The sequence below is a fragment of the Hipposideros armiger genome, unplaced genomic scaffold (assembly GCF_001890085.2).
Source record: "Hipposideros armiger isolate ML-2016 unplaced genomic scaffold, ASM189008v1 scaffold_545, whole genome shotgun sequence".
Classification (NCBI taxonomy): domain Eukaryota; kingdom Metazoa; phylum Chordata; class Mammalia; order Chiroptera; family Hipposideridae; genus Hipposideros; species Hipposideros armiger.
The window spans coordinates 877,778-901,061 of record NW_017731895.1 but is presented as its reverse complement, the minus strand read 5'-3'; the positions used below and the strand labels follow the sequence as shown (position 1 = coordinate 901,061).

Genomic DNA, 23,284 nt, shown 5'->3' with positions numbered 1-23,284 from the left:
ATCCACATACAGGAGACAGTCCCACCGACTCTTCCATGCTGATGGGAAGAACAAAACAAAACAAAAAAAACCCCAGCTTCATTGACATTTTGCTGGCTTGGACACATTTCTACTAAGCTAAGCAATCCAACAGGCCAACCCTTCCCTTGGTCTTCCGTTTCATTGGGCAGATGGGAATTGGATTCTTATTCTCATTTAAACTGGAAGGGCCCTATCTGTTACCCAATTTCCTGTTCCAAGCCACTTATCAGAACTTAGGCTCCTGACCTTTGAAAGCTGCATAGAAGAGGTTGAAAAAAAGGTTAGGAAATCAACCTGGGTTAAGGAAAAACAAAATTCTAAACTGGCCAAGTTAGGGGTGGAGTCCAAAGTGAATTGCCTCTGGCTAAAAAATGGACCTAGAAGGGGAGAAAAATGAAATACCAGGGAATGCCAGGTTCATTCTCCTACCTTACCTCAACTCCACCCCCTGACTGCTTTGCCTCCTGAGTCACCCTATGAACTTCAAGTCAAGAGGTTCTTTCCCAAAGGAGTGAAAAGGGGACAGGAGGCAGTGTTATGTGTCAAACAGATTGCAGGCCTAGTCTGGGGGTCCCTATGGAAAAGGCCACCCTAGGCCCAGGGAACTTCAAACTTCATGGCCACCTATTAGCTGCGGCAATGGCAGGAACACCACATAACTTCCATCACTGTTGCCCATGGTTGAAATGTTCCGTTCCCCCTGCCCCATATGCTGAGATACTAGTAACGATCAGAGACATCGTCCCTATAGGAACAAAAAATAGAGTCATGGAATCATAAGGTCTGGTTGATACAGTGGGCCCTTGAATAATTCAGAAGTATATTTAGGAAGAAATCAATATAAGAAGCAGTCCTCCTGAACTAACAGCAAGTGGTACATTAGTCATGGATATATTTTTTCCTTCTACAATTTAGGATCTGACCAAAATTTCTATATAATATGATATGAATTTCATTTAGATGTTTAAAAACATGACAGGCAACTAACAAAATCTCTACAGAAGATAGATGAAGCAATCCAGACTTCATAAACTGCAAGGAAGTATAAGACAAGTTATATTCTGAACCTACACATATACAGTTCCCCCACACACAGTAATATCTGGGTGTTTCTTTAGTGTCCGCAAGAATCATGGTAATTCTGCAGAAAGATGTGTTCACAAAAATATGTGATGAGAGTTTTGTGGAGGGAAATAAGTAGAAGTGACAGGATATTCCAGATTAATTAAAGTCCAAGATAATTTGCTTCTGCTCCTCAAGGAAGGGCTTAATAACTCAAAAGATGAGGAACACTGACCCTTTAGTATCCTTGGAGACAGGACAGCAAATAGCTGCTGAAATCAAGACTTGTGCTCCTGGGCCGGCCGAGTGGCACGTTGGTTATGAGCTGGCTTGGGACGCTGGCTATGAGCATCAGGGCCCTGGTTCGGATCCCACATATGAAGGCCAGTGACACTGCCCTCTACAGCTATGATGCTGAACAACAGCTCGACCTGGAGCTGGGCTGCCGTGAGTCGCCGGCGACAGCGTAGGCTGCAGTCCCTGCTGCAGTGGGCTGCCATAAACTACTGTGTGTGGCCTACAGCCAGTGTGAGCGGCCAGCAGCCGGCGTGAGCTGCCAAGAGCCGCCGTGAGCGTCAGTCCAGAGGCCGGCGACTAATCTGCCTCACCCAGGAAGAGCGCAATGATGATACCAACGTGGGCCAGTGAAGCGACATCCTCCACAACTAGACTGAAGAACAAAAGGACAGCAACGTGTCTGTTCCCCTTCCCCCAGTTCCCCAGCGCTGTTCCCCTCCCAAAATTCCCCAATAAAATATTAAAAAAAAAAAAGACTTGTGCTCCTGTTTATCCACTAGGTAGTTGAGGCCATGCTCAACCTAGAAAGTTAAAGGAATGTTAATACAGTGTTAATTATGGCTAGAAATTCAGGTTGGCAGAAAATTTACTAAGTCAGAGGCCAGCCATGCATTGCAGAGTCTGTTGTAACAAACGCCTGCCCATGCTTCCCTTAAAACTCCCCACACACAGCAGAAGCTGGCTGGGGAGGAGGTCGGGAAATCACAGAAAGGGAGCTCTCTTACCTGGCTGCGCCATACTCAGGGGGGTGCTGATACCTCATCAGTTGCCCCTCTGTTCTCCCTGGCTGGTTCACACGATGCTCACTATAGAAGTGCCCTGGCTCTTGGGACTTGCACACTACAGCCTGGGGTGGCATGCCCTTGAAGGGATACTCTGGTGGGGGGCCTCGGTGTTCCATGCCCTTCAGGCTATGCTGGCTGGGAGGTGGTCCTTGGGCCTTGTAGAATTCACTGGAACTCGTGGGATTCTTGTAGATGTCATTGGCTTGTGGTGGGGAGAGGGGAGCGCTGGTAACAGGTGGATGGGCCTTAACTCCACTGGTGGCCAGTGACATCTGCATTAGTCGTTCACTCAAAGAGCGGACATGTCCTTGCTTAAGGTCTCTGAGTCCCTCATCCTGGTGCATCTTCCCAGGATTAAGTCGCTGCACTGATGGGCGTCCCTCAGTCCTCATCTTCTGGTTGGTGACTCCAGTGACATAGAAGGCAGCTCCAACACTGGCATGCTGTTGGCCCCGAAAGTACTGGGACTGAACTTTGGCTTCCTCATAGGTCGGGAGTTCTTCGTTATTCTGCATTCGCGGGGAAAGCTGCTTCTCCATAATGATGTTTTCTGACTGAATTTCCTGCCCCTGCGGTTCCTGTCGAGCAGCATGTGCCACAAGCTGCTGGTGGTGGTCTTGGGGACTCAGCACATCATTCTGAGGACCTGGGTTCCCACTGCCACTGGGGAAAGGAGGGCCATTCCCTGTGGCTTGTTGGTGTATGGCAAGCAGGTTGCGATTGTCATTAGGATTGCCATAGCGAAGCTGCTCCTGTAGCAGACGCTGTAATACCGTGGTTCCTCCACCTGGCTGTTCTTCAGCGTTTCTCATCTCTATTGCCGGTGGTGCCTTGTGAAGAGAGAGAGAAATTGGGCACCTGGGCTGCCCTTGACCTAGGAAGGGGAAACAGGAAGCTTAACACCCAGTGGATGGATACATCATTCCTCTAAAGGGGAAGAAAATAGGTATTTGGGGGTGAGGACTCCATTGCAGAGACAGAGTAGATAATCAAATCCAGAATTAATCAATTAATTGTTGGCGACTCCTGGCTCTAGCATTGATAAGATGAGGAATTTGGAGGCATAAGAGCTCTCTATTTTCTCTTTCATTTTTAGTATGGCTTAAATATTCAATCTTGACTTAACTCCTAAGAGGACTGGGCTAACCTGGAGCAGTCAAGTAAGGTGATCAGAGTAGGACAATTTTCCTAGGCCCTTACTCACAAAGTTCATCTCTCCATATTCTATTTAAATGAAAAATCCAACTCTTATGGCTGTGGGAGTGTGGGCAGGTCAGTGGGGAGTCGTGTCCCCACAGGCAGGATCTGTAAAGCAGTTCAGCATGTGAAGAATGATACAAAATGCCAAATAAGTAAAATAAATAAAAAGTGAAGAGAGCTTGGCTTGCACCAGATAAAAATGACCCCAGCTGATGCAAATCATTTTCTCTGAAACCTATCTTTTTAAAAAAAAAAATAAATCCTTTTTGTATTGTCCATTTTGGATGCTCCTTGGCTTAGTAAGAGAAGTGCTTGGGATAATTGTTATTGACAGTTTCTCTTTCAGCTATCCAGGAATTGTTCTTGAGATTTTGTTGTTGTTGTTGGGTAGGAGATGCTTAAAGGGGAAACCCTCTTTCATTTGAAGGGTGCCTCTGACAGCATTTAGAATTTGAAAAATAAAAAGGTCATCTTTCTAGAAAGGTTATGATTAAAATATCCCACCGGGACCACCACCAGCACCCACCAGCCCCACCACCACAACCACCACGAATTCTTAAGTAAGTAATGTGGATTGAGTGAAACAGATATCAGTAGTAAGACAACGCAAGATTCAAATATAAGCACCTCATGGGTTTAAAGGGTAACTTAAGCAATTGATTCTCCTTTTCTTGTCTTCTGTTCCCCCACCTAAAAAACAGTAGTAGGTGACCTCCCTTGATCTCCCTTCCTCTCCCTTCCCCTCCCTCCCCTTTCCCTTCCCCCTTCCCCTTCCCTTCCCTTCCTTCTCTCCATGGTATGCTACACACAGACTCATGAGAAAGCTCAAGAAATCTTTGGACAGAATCTGTCATGTTAAGAACTGCAATTCAGGATGTGAACGCAATCTGGCTTTGACATCTGTCACCCCACTGATTGCCAGGGTTGATTTGGCTGATCTGGCTGGCAAGGCGGGTGTCCCCTTCCTCCCTCACCGCTCCATGTGCATCCCTCCTGAAGCTGTCCACTTGGTTGAAGAGGACGACCTTCCCCCCATAGAGGAGAGGACCGTTCTTCAGTCAAGGGTATACGAGTAGCTGCACTCCCCCTCTAGAATCTCTAAACAAGATCTCAAGAACTGCAATTCAATATCAATGTTCAACAATGAAACGTTCACTCTAAGGATCTTAAGTAGTGTTGGAGAATGGGCATGATGGCACACAAAAAGGCACAATAAAGGTCAACCTAACCAGCCTCAGGTTCCTAGCTGAGGAATACTGGCTACCAGGCCAATTTCTACATTAAATAGCCTCCACACTCTCTGGCAACATGTCGCTCACTCCTTTAGTTTTTCAGGGGGTGATCCAGAAAATGTGTATAGTAGATGGAGAAAGGTCATCTTCTCTCCTTTCGCACTTCTTACATGATTACTGCTACCTGGTTTCCAGTTATTGTATAGAGCAGTTGAACCTCACAGTTAACCTTCCAAAGGCCCCTTTTAAGGCCCATTCGCCATATTCTTTAGGGAAGCGCACACCAAGGGGCTGAAGAACCTGCCCTCTAGTCCCCTTTCCCTCCCTCCCAGTGGGACTCTTGTATTTAAACTGTCAGATTGGGATTTTCTGATAGGCTGACATATAAATCTCTTTTGGTGCCCAAAACTGTAAGAAGATTATCAAACTACTTTTCTCAAAAAATGGAAAAGCAAGCATGTATGGTTACAACGAAATCACTTATAAACCCCTTCTGCAAGGCAGGGAAATCCAGACATTGAGCGGCCCCAGACACTGAAGAGTACACCACCCCTTCCCATTCCACACCCGCCATACCCTGCACACACACAGGCTCACACGCACACACACCAGTAGTCCATACCTATTTCTGCTTTCTTTTAGGCTTAAAGCCTTGATCAGGATAGGGAATTCTTGCTTATGAGCAGCTCCAGAAACCGCAACGGCAGATTCCCTCTCCCCTAACACTCAGGTTCAGGGTAAGCGCCGCCAAGAGTCCAACCACTGGTCACTCTGAAATGTTCAGGAGGGGGAGGGAGGGAGAAATAAAAATGTCGTTTCTATTTTGCCACCAATGGCCAACAGTTAACCAAACCAGTCCTTCCAAAGGAATGACTTGTTCTCCCATGTGCTTGCCCTTTATATGACTGACAGAGTCCTTTTACACCAGGACAAAAAAAAACCCTCTCTTTCCACCAGTGTGTTCAGGAGGTCAGCCAGTCTCCAGGGGATAGAAATGTTCAGGTCTGAGGCTGGAAACAATTGCTCTGTTCTAGCTTCACAGCCCCCAAAAGTCACTGTTTCCACTCTGAATTAGAATGGTGGGTGATGACAAAAGCCATAACCACTGTCACCTGTAGGATGCACCTTTAATCTGTTATCTGTAGCAGAGAAGGTGAAACAGGCTCACTGGCCCACATCCCAGAAGGAAAGGCAGTCATGAGAAGGTAGGTTTTTGGTCAAAGACAGAATGCTCAGTGAAGCTCCCAATTTAACTGCCACAGTCTCTGATGGGCAGAAGAACACCCAAACTCCTTTTTAATCAAGTCATTAAGTGTCTATTGCATACTGGCTATTCTAGACAATTGCCTGCCTCATGCGGAACACAGTGAGGGATACAAAAGACACACAACATATAGTTCCTGACCTCACAGAGCTTACAATCTGATCAACAGCCCATCCATTCTAACTGGAGTAGCAAAGCAATTGCCCTTATCAACGTACAGCAGCAACCCTTCTTATTCAAGGAGAAGATGCTTCCACTTGCTTTTTCAGCACTTCCACTGCCCCAGTTTGTCCGCAAAAGGAAAAGACTAGGCTCACACTATAGAGGCTAGATGCAAACACCCACCAGATATGGATTTGAAATAGTCCTCATTTCTAATTACTGCTTTAAAAAAGCCTGCAGTTCTAACCAAAATGGTAATCAAACTGAGGAGTTTGTGTTTAGATGAGATGCACATGATCCACATCCCTATTTTCCATCCCGGCTGAGCCATGACTCACTCATATGACTTAAAGGAAAGGCTTTAATCTTCACCAGACACACCATTTGAAGAGCAAGGCAATGCAAAGGAAGCAAACAAGTGTCTTTGTATTTTGGGAGCATGTCCAAAACATCCAAGTTAAAAAAAAAAATCCACAGGGCTGGCCAAGTGGCTCAGTTAGTAAAGAGTTAGCTTAAGAATGCGAGCTCTGAGCACCAGGGCCGCTGGTTCAATTCCCACAGGGGCCAGTGACGCTGCACCCCAGCTGAGCTGCCGCTGAGCTGCCAACAGGGGGCAGAATGGCTCAGCTGGTGAGAGCACATGCTCCTAACAAAAAGACTGCCTGTTCGATGGTGGGCTACGCCCGCCCGCAACTAAGACTAAACTTGGCACCTTGAGCTGAGCTGCCACCCAGATGGCTCAGTGGATAGAGCGTGCGCTCTTCACAACAAGGCTGCTGGTTCAACTCTTGCATGGGATGGTGGCTGCGCCCACAGCACCTTGAGCTTAGAGGCCACAAGCTGCCAACAGGCAGCCAGATGGAGACTGGCGCCCTCCACAAAAAAGACTGAAGAACAACAACTTGGCTGGTCCCCGTCCCCAATTCCACAACACTGTTCCCCTCCCCCAATTCCCCCCAATTAAAAAAAATCCACAAAACCACACAGTGATTACTTTAGCATTATTTCCTTGCAATGTTGCCAACAACAACAACAACAAAAAGTGAGGGCTGGCCAAGGGGCATGTTGTTTAAGAGTTGGCTTGGGACGCCAGCTCTGAGCAGCAGGGCCCCGGTTCGGATCCCACATGAGGGCCAGTGATGCTGCGCCCTCTACACTAAGATGGTGAACAACAGCTCGACCTGGAGCTGGGCTGCCGTGAGTCGCCGGCGACAGTGTAGGCTGCAGCCCCTGCTGCAGTGGGCTGCCATAAGCTACCGTGAGCGGCCGGCAGCCGGAGTGAGCTGCCTAGAGCTGCCATAAGCGGCCATTCAGTGACCGGCAACCAATCTGCCTCACACGGGAAGAACGCAATGATAATACCAACATGGGCCAGTGAAACAATGTCCTCCACAACTAACTAAAGAACAAAAGGACAGCAACTTGTCTGTTTCCCTTCACCGATTCCCCAACGCTGTTCCCCTTCTCCAATTTCCCAATAAAATCTTAAAAAAAAAAAGTGAACAGATATAGGGTGAACAAATGTGGAAATTTGTCTTTCCATCTTGTTTTGGCCCAACGTGCAATCACAATCAAAAGCAGAATCCAATGTGCAAGGTAATTATTTTGGGGCGTCTCCCCTAATTTCAAAGAGAGGAACAACTTCTAATTGGAATCAAAGCTGGAGTGTTAACAGTATTATGGTAAATAACCACCGTGCTTCTATTGTTCAATTCTGAACAAAATATTTGTCTTATTTTTTCAACTGAAACACAGAGAAAACTGCCAAAGGATTTTAAAATTGCGCTACTAGAGAGAAACCACCATATAGTTCTTTGCTGGTATTATTTAGATTCTTCATGCCAATCTTGACTGGCTTGTTCCTGACACGCAGCTCCTCACCAAAAAAAAAACAACAACTTTGTTTAAAGTCTTACTCTCTTCCCTTAATTTTGTCATCTCTCCTCCACATCCTTTTCAAAACCCAAATCATTTTATGTCAACTGAATCTAGATTGTCCCTCCCTAGTATCCCACTCCCTGGCCTTTTTTTTTTTTGGTTTCTGTTTAAAAAAGGAAAATAAATCAGCTTAAGAAAAAAAGCTTTGTTTATTTCTCTCCAGTTTTCTGATTTTTTTCTTGAAGAACTTATGTTCATCTACATGTTAAGAGTCACATAAAAAGGAAAACACTACTCCATTTATTTATTAGAGAAAAGAAAGGAAAACATCCTTGTCTCATGTGCAAGTACTAAAATAGTATGAACTCTGCAACCTTTAATCTGCCCACAGCTTTAATTACACCACTGCCAGAGGTCTGACATCATCTTCAATCAATAAAACAACCTTGTTTCTCCTGGACAAACAGACTGTCCCTGAGGATATTTGAAAAGGGGAAAAAAGGACATCCGTGGTTCTCTCTTTAAAAACACAATTTGGATCTATATATTAACTCTTCTGTAATTACAACAGGGCAGCAGAGCCAAGCCAAACTCTTACTCCATTTGCAGTCATTGGCTCTCCCAGTATACCTGAAAGGTTGCGCCAAAACACATTAGTGAGAGCCCAGATGTTTCCCAGGCCAAGTCCCATAAAATCAACATTACAAGGTAGCCAGAGCAGAGCAAATTTCTACCCTTCAAATAAATTTTGAAACATGCCTATATAACATCTTTCTATCCCTTCTATCTCTGCCTTCCTATTTTGCCCCCACCCCTCACTCCACCAACCAGGGTGAAGAATCTAAGTCTAGAAAATGTTTCTCTGCTAAATCTTGTTCAACTTGTTTCATATAATTTTACTTCTAGCTAAATGGAAAGGAGCCAGTTCAAAGTTTTCCCTATATCTATGTGCATGTATTTGTGCATTACACACACACACACACACACACACACCCTCCCAAAGAGAGAGGCAAAAGAGCCCACTGCATTCTCTCATGTCCTCTTAGGTTGGCCCATACTGTGGCCTTAAATGTCCTAGGGAACACCTTTCCCAATGGTCTTGCTATCCTGGATACTAATTCCCTTCCTTTGGGGGATAAGAAACAATGGTCCCACTGCAGGTGACCCCAAAACTTTCAGTGGGTAATGGGACAAGCAGTACAAACACCATGGTTAAGAGCCTGGGCCTAGAGTTACTCTGTCCAAGTTCAAATCTTGGATCTATGGCTTACTAACTGACCTCAAACATGTCTCTTGACATCCCCAAGTCTCAATGTCATCATCTGCAAAATAAGGATAATGGTGCCCATACCTCATAGGGTCGTTATAAAAATGAAGGAAGTTAATCCATGTACAGTATAAGTACAGAGCCTGAAACATAGTAAAGGCTAAATAAAAGTTAGCTTTTATTATTATTTCAAAGTGGCCTTTTTCTAGAAGGCTGCAGCAATTTTATGAAGTAAAGTTGTTTTTGTAAAACCTTTTTTGCAACTCAGTCTTTTGTGCAGGGGTCCTTCAATCAGCAAAGGTGAGAACTCAACTCTTGGGAGTCTAGTGATCCAAGCCCCTCTTTTCATAGATGAAGATGCCAGAATTTAAAAGGGGTAAGAGCCAGGACCAGAACGCAGGTTTTATTACTCCTAGGGCAATAGTCTTTCCACGACAATATATCATCTAGCATAATAGCTTGTACATAGAATATGATTGATAAATATTTATTAAATTGAATTGACTCTGATTTTTAAGAAACTGTAAACCTGGCTTAAGGGTACCACCAATTTTTCAATTCCATTGAAATTAAAATAATAATGGCAGAGGGGGAAATCCAAAGAGGTAAGGGGGATGTGTTTAATTAGAAATATAGCAGAAGGACCTCACAAAATCTCTCCTCTTTAAGCCAAGATATGCAGACAGGTCTGAGAGTAACATGAGTGTCCACCTATCAATGTTTCCAGGCCCGTTCTAGGTTTTGTGAACATCATAACAACTTGGCACTTACTCTTATTTAAGTCTAGCACTAGCTTAAAAAACGGCTTTGAGTCGGCCCCACCTCTTTGCTCCTATCATAACCTCTATCTAGATTAGGTTGGAAAATTATTTTAAGACCCACAGTAAGGCCTTGGCATTTCCAAATCTTACTGACACAGGATCAGTGTCAGTTATCTGTTTCGGAGATAGCAACTCAAAGGCACAATCAGTTTGATCCCAGTTTTACTTTTCTGTACTTTAAAGCAATTAAGTTGAACATGTTAACCTGCAACAAAAGTGATTAACTCTAAAATGTATATGATGGGGCTGGCCAAGTGGCTCAGTTGGTTAAGAGTGCAAGCTCTGAGCAACAGGGTCGCTGGTTTGACTCCCACATGGGGCAGTGAGCTGTGCCCAAGCTGAGCTGCTGCTGAGCTGCCAACAGGTGGCAGGATGGCTCAGCTGGTGAGAGCACGTGCTCCTAACAACAAGGTTTCCTGTTCGACTCCCACATGGGATGGTGGGCTACACCCACCTGCAACTAAGATTTAACATGGCACCTTGAGCTGAGTGGCCGCAAGCTGCCGATGGTCAGCTGGATGGCGACTGGACTTGAAGCTAGCTGCGCCCTCCACAACTAAGACTGAAGGACAACAACTTAGCTGTTCCCCTTCCCCAATTCCCCCAATAAAATCTTTAAAAAAATAAATAAATAAAATATAAAATAAAATATACAAGAGCAGAGAAATATTGGGTAATAATAAAAATCCTGTTGCCACCACCCTTCCACCTCCCTCCACACACACCCATTCCAAGGGCAGAATAAATAGATCATGCAATCACATACCATTTTTTTCTTGCCTCAGAAAAAGTATAGGCAGTTAATAAAATCAGATTGAGCATAAACTGAGAAAAGTTTATGAATATACATAGAAGCTGCCTGCTTTATCAATATCCTATCTTCAGTGGCATACTACCCACTTTCATTTTTCTTTTTACTTTATTCTACAAGTAATAAAAGCACAACATGCAAATATTCATAATGAACAGAAAAAAATCACTCATAATTCCAGCACCTCAACCCAAACATTGTTAGCATTATAGAACATTTCCTTCAGTTTTTGCATTGTGTGTTTGTGTTTTTACAAAGCAATGAAATATGAATGCACATATACTTTTGGATCCTACATTTCACTTTATCACAAGCACTTTCTCGATGTTGTGGCATCGACTTCATAACAAACATTGCAATGGCTGTGTAATAGTCCATTAAATGAGTGTATCAAGATTTACTCACCCATTCTCCAATTATTAAGACATTTAAATTCCTTTCAATTTTGTTCTAGTCTAAATAATGTTATAAAAACAACTTTGTGATTTAGCCTTTTTCAATATTTTGGATTGTTCCCTAATGATAGAATCCCAGAAGTGAACTTAATGGGTCAAAGGAGCATGAAAGTTTTTAGACAACCCACTAAAAGAATAAAACTAGCAAAACATCGAAGCCCCGTGAAATCTCTCCTTCATTGAATGAAAAGTTGCCCTGCTCCCATTTTTCCACCAGCGCAGAGCAATACTCCTGGGAGGGAAAAAAGCCAAGAGAAGCACTGTAGTATCCCAATGACTTGCGAAATGGCAGAGTGGAATGTGGGCTCCCCTGTGAATCCAGCTTGCATGCACTTGCCCCAAATTGCCACCAGCCAAGAAGCTAATCAGTAAAAGCATCAGGTGGGTGAGAACAGGTTCATGGCCTGTAATGACTTATATCATGTTTCATCTTTGTCCTTGAAAAGATCTGACAGTCAGCTTGAAGACATTCAGCTCTAGTGACCCAACCTGCTACATTCTCAGGATTAAACTTGTTAGTTCTGATATCAATCTTCAATATATTTTAAAGGGTGTTTTGCTGTACAGAACTATGCATACATGACCAATGAGCCTGTGTGTTTATCTCTATTTTCAGCCACAGTTGAGGTGACACATTTAAGGTCAGCCCTGTTTAATATTACATGACTAAGTGGTACCTGTCTTAAATGGTAAATGTGTTATAGACAGAGGTTTATTTGCAGACCCCACCATAAAAGCCATCCAGTCCTAATGCAGGGGAGGCAACAAACCAGAGATGCCCCTGGCTTAGGAAGAGCAGATACAAGAGGCATTTCTTTCCTACACTGCTTAGTCAGAACTCTCAGAAGAGGGCAGTGCTTCCTACCTTCTCCTTGAAGGTTTTTCTCTAATCCTCCATCTTTCCCCTGCCCCCAACTCTGGTCAATATGGAAAATTAATTCTCTCTCCTCAGTGTTTCCACTGGACTTTGTACACATATCTATTAGAGCACTTATCACACCATATTTTCCACAAACATCTTTAAGCACTTAACTATAGCCAGACACTGTACAGGTCCTAGGGTGGATAAAAGAGAAAAACAGAATCCAGCCCTCAGGAGCTCCCATCAAGCAGAGGGGACACAATCCAACAGGAAACCAGAGTATGAGCACATAGCTCTTGCAACACAGGGGATTCTGCAAAATAACTCTGGGCCACCTGAGCAAAGCTTCCCAGAGGAAAAGACCTATGAGCTGAGTGGAAGATATGGAATCTGATAGCTAACTTGGTACTGGGGAAGTTGAAAAGGGAAGAGTCAAAAATAGGTTCAGTGGCCGGCCGAGTGGCTCAGTTGGTTAAGAGCTCACACAAGAGTGCGATCTCTGAGCAACAGCGGTTCGATGCCCGGCCCGAGCTGAGTTGCCGCTGAGCTGCCAACAGGTAGCAGGATGGCTCAGCTAAAAAAAAAAAAACTGGTTGAGATATATCTTTGGGAGTCATTAGCATATGGATAATAGCTAAGGACAACTAGGGGACTGGATCACATAGAGTAGGAGGAGAATGGAACCAAGGATGAAACTAAGGATTGGACCCTGAAAAAAGTGAGCAAGGGTCAGGTACTTTACAAATGTGGGAGTGAGAAAGAAATTCCTTTATTTACCCCATGGCTCCCCACCTTTCCCTGTATACCTTCAATCTAGACCTTGGAGTACACTGCTCCAGAGACAGAAGTTCCCAGTTAAAATGCAGACAGGAAAAAAGAAGTTAATTGTTGCCTTTTAAGCTTCTAAGTACCCAGGCAGAAATCCGTGTAATAGGTTGAGCTGAAAATGGAAGTTGCTAGAGTACAAGATCTTAGCGGGCATGGTCTGGGTGCAAGCTTTTCCTCTGTGTCATTTGCAAGATCTAAAACATTAATTGGTACATAAAATATGCTTAATAAGTACACACTGAGTAAATAACAATTTCCCAAAAACATTGCTAGAGGCCACAGAAAGAGAAGAAAAGAAATGAAAGAAGAGCAGTAACAATAATATTATTACCTTTAGTTTCTCAGCCTTTCTTCTAAGGAGACAAATGCTATTTCACTTCTGTTATCTTATTTGTCCTTCTCAGCAGCTCTGTGAGGAAATAAAGGGTGATGTGATTAATTCCATTTTAGAACTGCAGAAGATTAAGTCCAGAACAGATAGCTAATGATAACTAATTTGACCAAGGTTTCACTGTGTCTTACTGGGGGGGCCAGGATAAGATCCCAGGTCTTGTGACTTCCTGCCTTATGCTGGCTGACTAGACGCAAACCTCAACAGAACGGATTCGTTTTTGTTGTTGTTGTTGTTGGTTTTTTATTTTGTTTTGTTTTTATTAAACTTTATTGGCGTGACAATTGTTAGCAAAGTTACATGTTTCAGGTGTACAATCTGCAATACATCATCTGTATATCGTGTGTTCACCACCAAGTGACTTGTTTTTAAGAGGACAATTCACAAGAGAAATTCACTAGGAAAGCAGATTCCCTCAAGACTCCAACAGTATCGAGCAAGCCAATGCACTGCACCTGTAAGAAAATATCTAAGATGTTTTCCCTTACCAACACTGGAACGGCTAAACACAATTGGTAGTGGTGCTCCACTAACATAATTGGGAGTTCCCTATTTTTTTGTGCCCCTTTTGAAGGGCGCCCCATCTGTCTTCAGTCTGGCTTTTATGTCTGAATGGGGCTCAGGTGCTGACTGCAGGTGTGGCATCCAGCAGGTGCATGGACAGGATCCAGCGTTTCATATCTTCATACCAAAGGGCCTGAGTCACTCCCCAAAGTCAGCCCCACCTCCTCCTGCTGACCTGCAAGCCCCAAGAACCTGTCTTGACTGAGTTGCCATCGCAAAACTAAATCTAAACCCTGCCTTCCCCGGAAAGACTAGGGTGAAATCAGTTAAACTGCAAATCATATACCCCAGCCAACTTTCCTACTCTCCAAAACTAGTGCACACATATGCTACAGGCATAGTGTCAAGGAATATATGTACAGAATGACTGCCCCTTACTAGTTATGGGGCAAAGGAGGACCACAGCAGACCCATATTACATATTGGGTTGTCAGAAAAGTCATGACGCATTTTTGCAACAAAAAACAGAAAAAATGTGTCATGAGTTTTCCACAACCCAATACATATTACATTATTTAGTTACAGAGCACTTATTCTATTACAAATGGCCCTGAAACCTCAGGAGCAAGTATTCATTCTCCTAAAAACGGCGAGTACAGTAGAAAGAACGTCCTAGGAACCTTGCACTCCAGTTCCCATCATAAACACTCTTTTTCAGGCTGCCAAGGGAGAACTGCTTAGCCTAGTCACAAAATTACCAGGTCAGAAAAGTCATATTGCCTTAGTGTGTGCCTGAGGCAAGTAGAATGTTCTTGAGTGTAAAGGGAATCATCAAAATTTCTTAGCTCCAAAAATTATTTGCTTAAAAAAAACTGCCTTTCCCAAACACACACACACACACGCACATGCACACAGGCACACACCCAGCAAAGAGAAACTAATTTATTGTAAAAGAAAAAAACAAAAAGCAAATGTTACCTTAATAAAATCATTTATTGTCATTTGTTGTTTTTCTCCAATTCATATGGGAAACTCAAATTAATAAGCTTTGGTTTACAGCCCATAATCCAGAAAGTAAAACTGGCTACTAAACTAAAATGTGATCACTGTATATAAACAGAGTGAAACAAAAATCTGAACTGAAAACCAAAATGTAATAAAGAGGAAATTAGATTTCTTCAAAATAGGCAATCTAAATAATTTCCCCCGTCTGTGATTTTTATCTTAGTTTGCTATCACATGGAAAAAATGTCATTAATTCAATGCAAATCCATGTCCCTTGAAAACAACCCAAATGAGTAAGTGATGTACTAATTAACTTCCTAATGGGGAAGGTTTTAATTGAACTATTCTATAACAACCTTCATCAAAGTTTCCAGGGCAACTTCGTAAAAGGATGTCAAACCTGGCCCATATTTTTATCCCCTTAAAAATAATTCTCAATGCATAGGAACACAGAAAGCTTATTTCTTTTCAATGCTGTTAATGCTCAGGCCACTACATTTTCTGATGTCAGCAATCCCCTTCCCACAAATATTCCAAGAATGCACCACAGTCATTCTCCTTTCAATTATGTGGTTTCTCTGCTCCTTTACTGATTGAGTCCAGGCCTCTTGAATAATGAGAAGCATGTGCAGGGAAAATATGCTCTTAAAAAACACATACATCAGTTTCATCTGCATTATGAAGGCAGGAGAAATCATTTGTCCATATCAAAAAGATCAAAATGTAAAGTTTGCTATGGGTTATATAAAGGAAAGAAAAAAGATTAGTATCAATGCCCAAAGTTGGGAGGGGGTGGTTATTGCAAACTGAAGCAACACCAATAAGAACAAGGGAGACCCCCCCCCAAAAAAAAACACAACCTTTGCAGCTTGGCCACATTTATATTTAATGTTATATTAATGTTGCTTTGGGGGGTATTTAAGTCCTGACATACACATGGAAATGAGCCACGGGTTGTACTGCAAGCATAAATATTCCATCATTAATAAAAACCAGCTGTGTATAAAACACCACAATGGCTGGGTTTCAGTTACTGGCTATCATCAGTATGTGTCACAAGCAAATATACTCAAAACTTTCTCCCTTAGCACACTCACACACAAACACACACACACACACACACTCCCACAGAAATTTGCTTTACTCCTTTTTAATCTTCTGGAAGATCTTTGAAGAACTCACTGATCTCTATGGCACATTCCAACTAATGTCTCTTTTTGAAGCTATTTTTCATCACTCTGGAAGATGCTAGCGTCCTCTTACTAGAACTTCAGTTTACCACATAGAATGAAAACGTTTAATTTTTTTAAGAGCCAAGAGGGTCAACAATACAAATGTTGGTACAATCAATTATAGTCAGTAAGACAATGAAGCACCAAGGACACTGTATGTTATAAGAGTGCAATGCTTATTAAAAGTTAACACCTGCTCAGGACCCTATAATAAGCCTGCTCTGCCATCATGCAAACACCTTTCATCCAATGACCTCAAAGCATGTGCCCAATATGAAGCATGCCTAAACACCTCTGTGAAGTATTAATATCCTTGCTTCCCAGAAGAGTAACTGAAACTCAGAGCAGCTAATTCATTTACTCTTGGTTACATGGCAAGTCAGAGGGTTGGGCAGAGAAACCCAGATCCTAGCTTCAAGTCACAGAGTCTAATGATATTTCATGGAGTTGGGGCAATAGTGAAAATTACTTTCACTATTACACATTTCACTTTACACATGACAAGGACAGCCTACAGGGTTAAAAAAAAGTAGATTTGCAAAAATTACCTTAGGAGATATTAGCAAATATATCCATTCCATTTTCCCCATGAACATATATCATAAAAAATTGTCCCTGTACTGAACTTGGTACTAAGTAGTAAAAACCCATACTTCACCTTGATATTCCAGTTAAAGACATTTAATCTAACTTATGATAAGCCACTGGTTTCCAGCAATGATTCTATCCAAAATTGGAGATCATACATATATTATCTTTCAAATCAAAGGAAAATTAAAGGACCATGTAATTAAAGGAACATTTCACTGTACGGTGAATGTCTCAAATGAAGAACCCATTATGTGTGGGTTACCCTGCTAAACCTACATGTCTTTTATTTAATTGTCTACAAGTCATAGTTCCCTTACTATTTTTTCGTCTAATTTAAACATTATTTTCAAAGGTATAAAACAACATTTGTGCTTTCCTGCTTTTCCTTTCTTGTTTGGGAAATTTCATAGTCCACCCAAATCTGTACTCTCTCGATGGGATATCATGATACAGTGATTTGAGAATCACTGCTAATGATTTAGACAAAGTAAACAGTAAACCCAGGTTTCTTTTTGCTTAAAAATAATGGTCAAAGGGTAACAGGAGGTCAAGGGAGTAGAATTAACTGCCTCACTAGACACATGAACATCCCTAAAGCACACAAAGTGCTGAAGGATTACTTTTTAAATCTGTTAGTCTCTCCTGGCATTTGAGGAACAAATGTATGTGATTCTTCATGTGTACTCAGTCAGGTTCTGACTTCATTCCTCCACATAGGTTTACTCGGTTACGTCTTAGGTAGGCTCTTATTTAAAAGAAACAGTGGACATTTCTATGACTATAACTATGTAAAAATCATGTAAATACAGAAACAAGGACTGAAAGGAATTAGGAAAAATGAAAACAGGTGCTCTGTTACAATGATGGGATTCTTAATGATGTTTTGGGCAGGGTCTTAGCTTTTTTATTCGATATGTTGTGAAAAATACAAAACACAATGCATTTACACTGATATATGTTTACGGGCTTTAAAAAAAATCCAGATGACTACATGATCACATTTCCAACAACTGTTGCACCTCATTCTAGTAGGAATTGTTCACATTCACATCAGAAACCGAGGCATAGGAAGGGAACCATACTTTTGAGAATTGGTTCTCAAAATCACTCTGTGTGACCCTCACAATTTCCAGAGGGGGAAACTTGCCAAAGGTAGTAAAACTGAGTTAAAGGTGGGTGAAGAGTCCAGTTCCCTCTCAACAATAAGCTTACTGGGAAAGCTTATTATAGATTCTTCTAATTAAAATGGCATTAGTTGTTGTTATTTACCTGAAATAATTTTCTGTATTCTTGGACTATTCAAATACAATAACTAGAACTAAATTTTTTACCTATATGGGGTAGAGAGTCCCATCCTTAGACTTATCAAACTCTGTGAAGTCTGATTCATCTCTAGAAAATCATACTAGCTCCTTTCTACAAGTGGTTGTAGGCTAGGCTTAAACGTGGCCAGCATTATTACAAGCCAGAATGATTTAGACAATTAACTCCAACCCATATAACAAAAAGATTTCAAAAGCCAAATAATGGCCTCACTTAATTAAAGCAATATCATTACAACAAAATTCTAATGTCTTCCTTTCTGCAATAAAACTGTTTTTGAGAAGGCCCAGTTATAGGAAGTTTTATATATCATCAAGTCATAGCTCAAAGACACTGACTAGGAAAACTAGTTCTTTCAAAGAAACTTTCAGTGGATTATTTTACAAAGCAAATGACCTCCTATTTTCCTTTTTTTAGTTCAGATTTTTCTGTGTAATGAGGGAAGGGGCGACTTCCCTCCTTTCTTTGGGTTAAAGGGAGTCCGAGGCCCACTATGGAGCAGAGTAATGTAATATGGGCAGCCTGTTTAATGCCCTCTTCATTCCTGGGACCAAATTCTAACCTTTGACTTGGGGGTGGGACCCTAGATTTTGGACCAAAGTCTACACGAGGCAGCAAAAAACAAAGAAGTAAGCAAGACTAAAGACAACATGTCATAGTAAACTACCAACAAAAATTCCTGGAGACAGGAAATCAATGAGCACAATTCTGAACAAATTGGTTTAGTCCCAACCTAATTAACTTGTCAAGCAGATCTCCTGTGAATCCATGGGGGAAAGAGGCGATGTAATGGATTTGGGAACACATACCCATTTGCCATCCTAAAAGGCTTGACCATGACCACACACACCTCTGTCTACCCCTTTCAGTGGTTTTAAGCTGGGCTTAATGAGTGTAAAAGGACAATTTCTTCCATACAGTCTCTAAGAATAGACTGTTCTCATGCATTCCAAATGCTCAGTCTCCATGGAGGAGGCTACCTGGTCACAAGCATTTTCCAAGAGGTAATATATCCTCTCCTCCTCCTCACTGGTATCCCCCCTCACCGCCCCAACAACAAAACCAAACAACTTCTAACCATCCTGAGAACTCTGGGAGACTTTTTTTTTTCTGGGGGAAAGGGAAAGAAGCCTTAAGAGGGGAGTGGGAGAGTGGGGAAACTCCTCTTGTCTCCAAATGGAAAAAAGGCCTTAAAAAGCTGGATCAAAGCAAGAAAGGGAGATGGGGGAGAAGAGCTGCTTAATTACAAAGACACCCTTTTAAAGAAGGCACAGGCTCTGGGAGAGGGCTCTTAGAAGAGGCACGGAAGCAGATGTACTCACTTAGAATTCTGGCACTCAATGGGACTTCAAGATCATAGCATCCATCCCTCTGCTTTCTGAATAGAACGTTCTTAAGGCATTCTAGAGTCTGATTGATTCTTTATAAAATTTCAGATAAAGCAATTCCACAAAACGGCTTGCTTAGGCATTAGTCTAATGAATCCTACTTCACAAACCAGAAATGAGATTTCAATTTCCAAATCCGAAAGAGTATGAGTTTTTTCATTCCCTTCTAAAATCTTTTAAATAGGTAAAGAGATCCACAACTTTCACAGAAAAGTTATGCTATACACAAGCATGGTCAGAGGTTTACTTGATATCTAGACTAAGAAGTTAGGAAAAGCACTTTCAATTTTACATAGCCAGACTTTTCCAAAGAACGAAGTATCTTAAAGTGAAGTATGATGTAGCGCCAGAAAGTGTCTGCAAATGACACCCGATAAACCCATACAGAATAGCTGGAACCTGAGTTATCATCTGTAAATAGATGCAACTACTTTACAACCACCTGGCTATTAAAATGTCCCAGGCCAGTTACAAAATGTAGTTTGGTCAGGCCAACGTTTCCCTCCCAGATGATCTGAAACATGACAGCCTTTAAAATTGTCACCCTATAATGTCCCCTCTCTCCCTTCCTGCTTTCCTTCCCCCCCCCATTAAAATCAACCAGTGAAATTATTTAAAAATATGTCACTAATTTTTCCCAAATAAGCAATGGGTTGGGGACACCTTGGTAATAGGTCTTTGAACACCACCCACCATTCTAAGTTTGCCACGTTTGCCCATTTGGAGATAGGTGGAACATGGGTGAAGATTTACCCTGCATCCAAAATGGTGTCTTAAACTATTCTTAGCTACTAAATGAGGGGTGCTGAAAGGTCTAACTGAGAAGGCTTCACAAAGGCTGGCCTGAGAAAGGACTTTTCACAAAGCCTAGTTCAAGGAGACTTAAATAACCTTAGCCCTCCAGTATTAAAGATTATGGTGACAAATTATCTTCCTCTGAATGGGAGAAGAGGGTTATATTCAAAAAAAATTTAAACTGCCTCCCAACTTCCACTCTTCTTGGGGTGGGTGGGGAAGGGGAGGGAGGAGGAAGGAGAGCTAAATTAGGCACTCTATGTGTTGGAAAATTCTTTCTAAAATACATGCTAGAGATTAGAAATGCTGTTTTTCACAAACTTTCCCTTGCCTGTCTCATTTGATTCTATTTAGTCCCTTGCTTCAAATTATTATATTATTAGAGGCAATTTACCAGGGACTGCTCAGTCTACAAAAACTGTCACTTCCCCTCTCACTTATCCTATCAAAAATATATCGATATGTATTTCCATATATCAATAAGTCCATGTCGCTGTTGAAGCACCAACAATGACACAGGCTTGGAACCCTCAAGACATCTGCATGATCCGCAAAACTAGTCACTAACATATGTAAAGCAGATAAGTGGCAGCCTCCTCTTCAACACACACACACACACACCAAAAAAGTGTAGCGTTTGTTGTACAACAGATTACTCCCAGACTTTAAGTCTTCAAGAATTCAAGGCCCCCACCCCAATCCTAAGCATTTAGGAGGAACACATCTAGCAATCTGAGATAAGCATGGACTTTTCCTGTTGAGCTAAATGTAGACCTCAAGTTCCCTCAGGTCTTTAATTTCTTTTGTGCTTAATTACCTAGAGACCTACAAGGACCCCAGGAGGCAAGGAAGTAAAAGTACCGTCAAGTTTTGGTACCCACTAGCATCTCCGACGGGAAAGAAGCACGCACTTTTTAACCGATTTAGCTTGCTGCACATCTCGAAAAACTCAAGGCCAACTGCAAAGAAAGTAGAACACACGGGCATCCCCGCACGCATGTAGATCGACTCACTCATGCCGAGAGCATGATCAAGTTCACGCCACCATGGATTCCTGCCCCAGTTCCCCTGCGAAAAGTAACCACGCGTCTCCTACCCCTGAAGGCAACGAAGACAGGGTGACGAGTCTCCTCTATTTGCTCTAGTGGCTTCGGTCCCACGCCAGAGGCCAGAGATAGGCAGGCGGGAAGCCCCAACTCCCGGCTGCTCCCTCTACGCTGCTCCCTCCGGGCTCTCCTTGGTGGCAGTGGAAAAGCAGGATACCGGGCCGCAGGGTGGAGCAGTGGATAGTCGGAGACGAGACAGACTGGAGGTGGGGGTGGAGGGGGCGGTGAGAACTAACAAGATAAAGCCAAAGAGAGAGGAGATGGAGAAATAAATCAGGGGTCTACCAGCTTGGGCAGTCAGAAAGCTCCTCGGAAGGAAGGGGCGTGACTGCGATGATGGCAGCTCCAGGGCAAAGGATGAGAGATAGGGGAGGGGGGCGAATGGGTGGCTTTTCTTCTTGCGGTGAGCGGCTAGAACCGCCCAGGAACGGGGAGTGGACTAGGGAGGGGGCGGAGTAATGGGCGGGGAAAGAAGGGAGGGGGCCTGCCTGGAGCCTGGAAGTTGGGCTGTGCTGAAGAGAGGTGGGGCTGGAGGGCGGGGAAGTTTCAAACAATTGAATGGCGGTCCGACCGCTCGGGCAAAGGCGGGGGGCCCTCGCTCTGGTCTTCCCACTAACATGGCACAAATCGGTTACAGTAACCCTGATCATCTATGCAAGGACTGGCTGGGAGGAAGGGAAGGGTTTTACAAAGACTAGAATAATAACCTACGGCAACGGCGAAGCAGAGTCGAGTGGGAGGGCCAGTGCAGCTCCCCGCCCCAAGCGGAAGGAAGACAGACAAATAGAAATGCTGAAAAGCAGCTTCTTGCAAACCCTGCTTAAAATAATGCTGGAAGGAGCAACGCTTCTTCATGTTCCTTCCCTTGTTTCCTATTACCAGTACGCCCCCACTCATGTCGCAGCTTGGCAAGTACATGCTCCTTTTTTCCTCTGCTCTGCCTAGACTCCACCTTCCTCCCAACACCACCACCACATCGCCGCCCACCTACCCCAGTGGCAGGCCGTGCGGGCACCGGGGCTGGCGTGGGCTGGGCTCTATGCAGCCTCCGCCCCTGAGCGGGCTCGGAGGGCGGGCGCCTGAGGAGCGGGCCCAGAAGGGGTAAATCCCATCCACCACTCTTTTGCGACTACGGGTTGGTTAATCCTGGCCTAGGATTCGCTTGTGATTGGTCACTTGCGCTGTCGATCTGGTCCTTTTGTCCCACCCGCCCTCAAAATTAATAAAACTAAACAGGAGGCTATTGTGTTGCTCTCCGTTCTCCCCAGCCACTGCTGAGAAGAGAAAGCTGAGACGGTTGACTTCTCAGTCTGCTAAAAGAGTGCGACAAAGTGCCAGCAGGCTCCGGCACACCTTTATGTCACTGTCAGGCCCTCTGGGAATAGGTAACTTTTCTTCCACTTTAATTCGTTAGTCCAGGAAAGGGAAAAGTACGTGAAGTGTCACTAAGGTGTTCACATTTCCCATTGGTGAATAATTGATATTGTTTAAGAACACAGAGGGTTGAGAACAGCATCCTGGGACAATGAAAATCTTCCAATTTACGTCTGGGAAATGAAAACACAAAGAAACAGTCTAAGGGTGGCAGAATAACATGGAATTTGGAACTATTAATAAAGGAAGAACTCATATCCAGCTCTAGCACGTACCAGCTAGATGTGTGACTTTTGTGAGGTCGCTTAACATCCCTGAGCCTTAATTTTCTTATTTAAATAAAAGCTACGCGGGCTGGCCGAGTGGCGCGTTGGTTGAGAGTTGGCTTGGGACGCCAGCTCTGAGCAGCAGGGCCCAGGTTCGGATCCCACATGAGGGCCAGTGACACTGTGCCCTCTACAGCTAAGATGGTGAACCACGGCTCCATCTGGAGCTGGGCTGCCATGAGTCAACGGCAATGGCGTGGGCTGCAGTGAAGCTGCCGTGAGTGGCCAGTAGCCGGCGTGAGCTGCCAAAAGTAGCAGTGAGTGACCATCTAGTGGCCAGCAACCAATCTGCCTCAGCCGAGAA

General features: G+C 43.3%; 1 protein-coding gene across 8 annotated transcripts in view; it reads right to left on the bottom strand.

Annotated features, from left to right (window-relative positions):
- AMOT (angiomotin) overlaps nt 1-22,340 on the bottom strand; it is a 102,324-nt gene extending 79,984 nt beyond the window's left edge. For 3 of the 8 annotated variants that reach the window (XM_019668957.1, XM_019668962.1, XM_019668963.1), the window contains exons 1-4: nt 21,271-21,669; nt 13,277-13,354; nt 5,220-5,368; nt 2,106-3,039 (exon numbers count right to left, since the gene is read on the bottom strand). In XM_019668957.1, coding sequence (XP_019524502.1) covers nt 2,106-2,977 — 872 coding nt within the window. In that variant the 5' untranslated portion in view covers nt 2,978-3,039; nt 5,220-5,368; nt 13,277-13,354; nt 21,271-21,669. Of the gene's footprint in view, nt 1-2,105; nt 3,040-5,219; nt 5,369-12,923; nt 12,945-13,276; nt 13,355-21,270; nt 21,670-22,271 lie in introns of those variants that run through there. The other 5 variants (XM_019668961.1, XM_019668960.1, XM_019668958.1 and 2 more) reach the window with 5 other exon arrangements.
- Between the last annotated feature and the right edge of the window lie 944 nt (nt 22,341-23,284).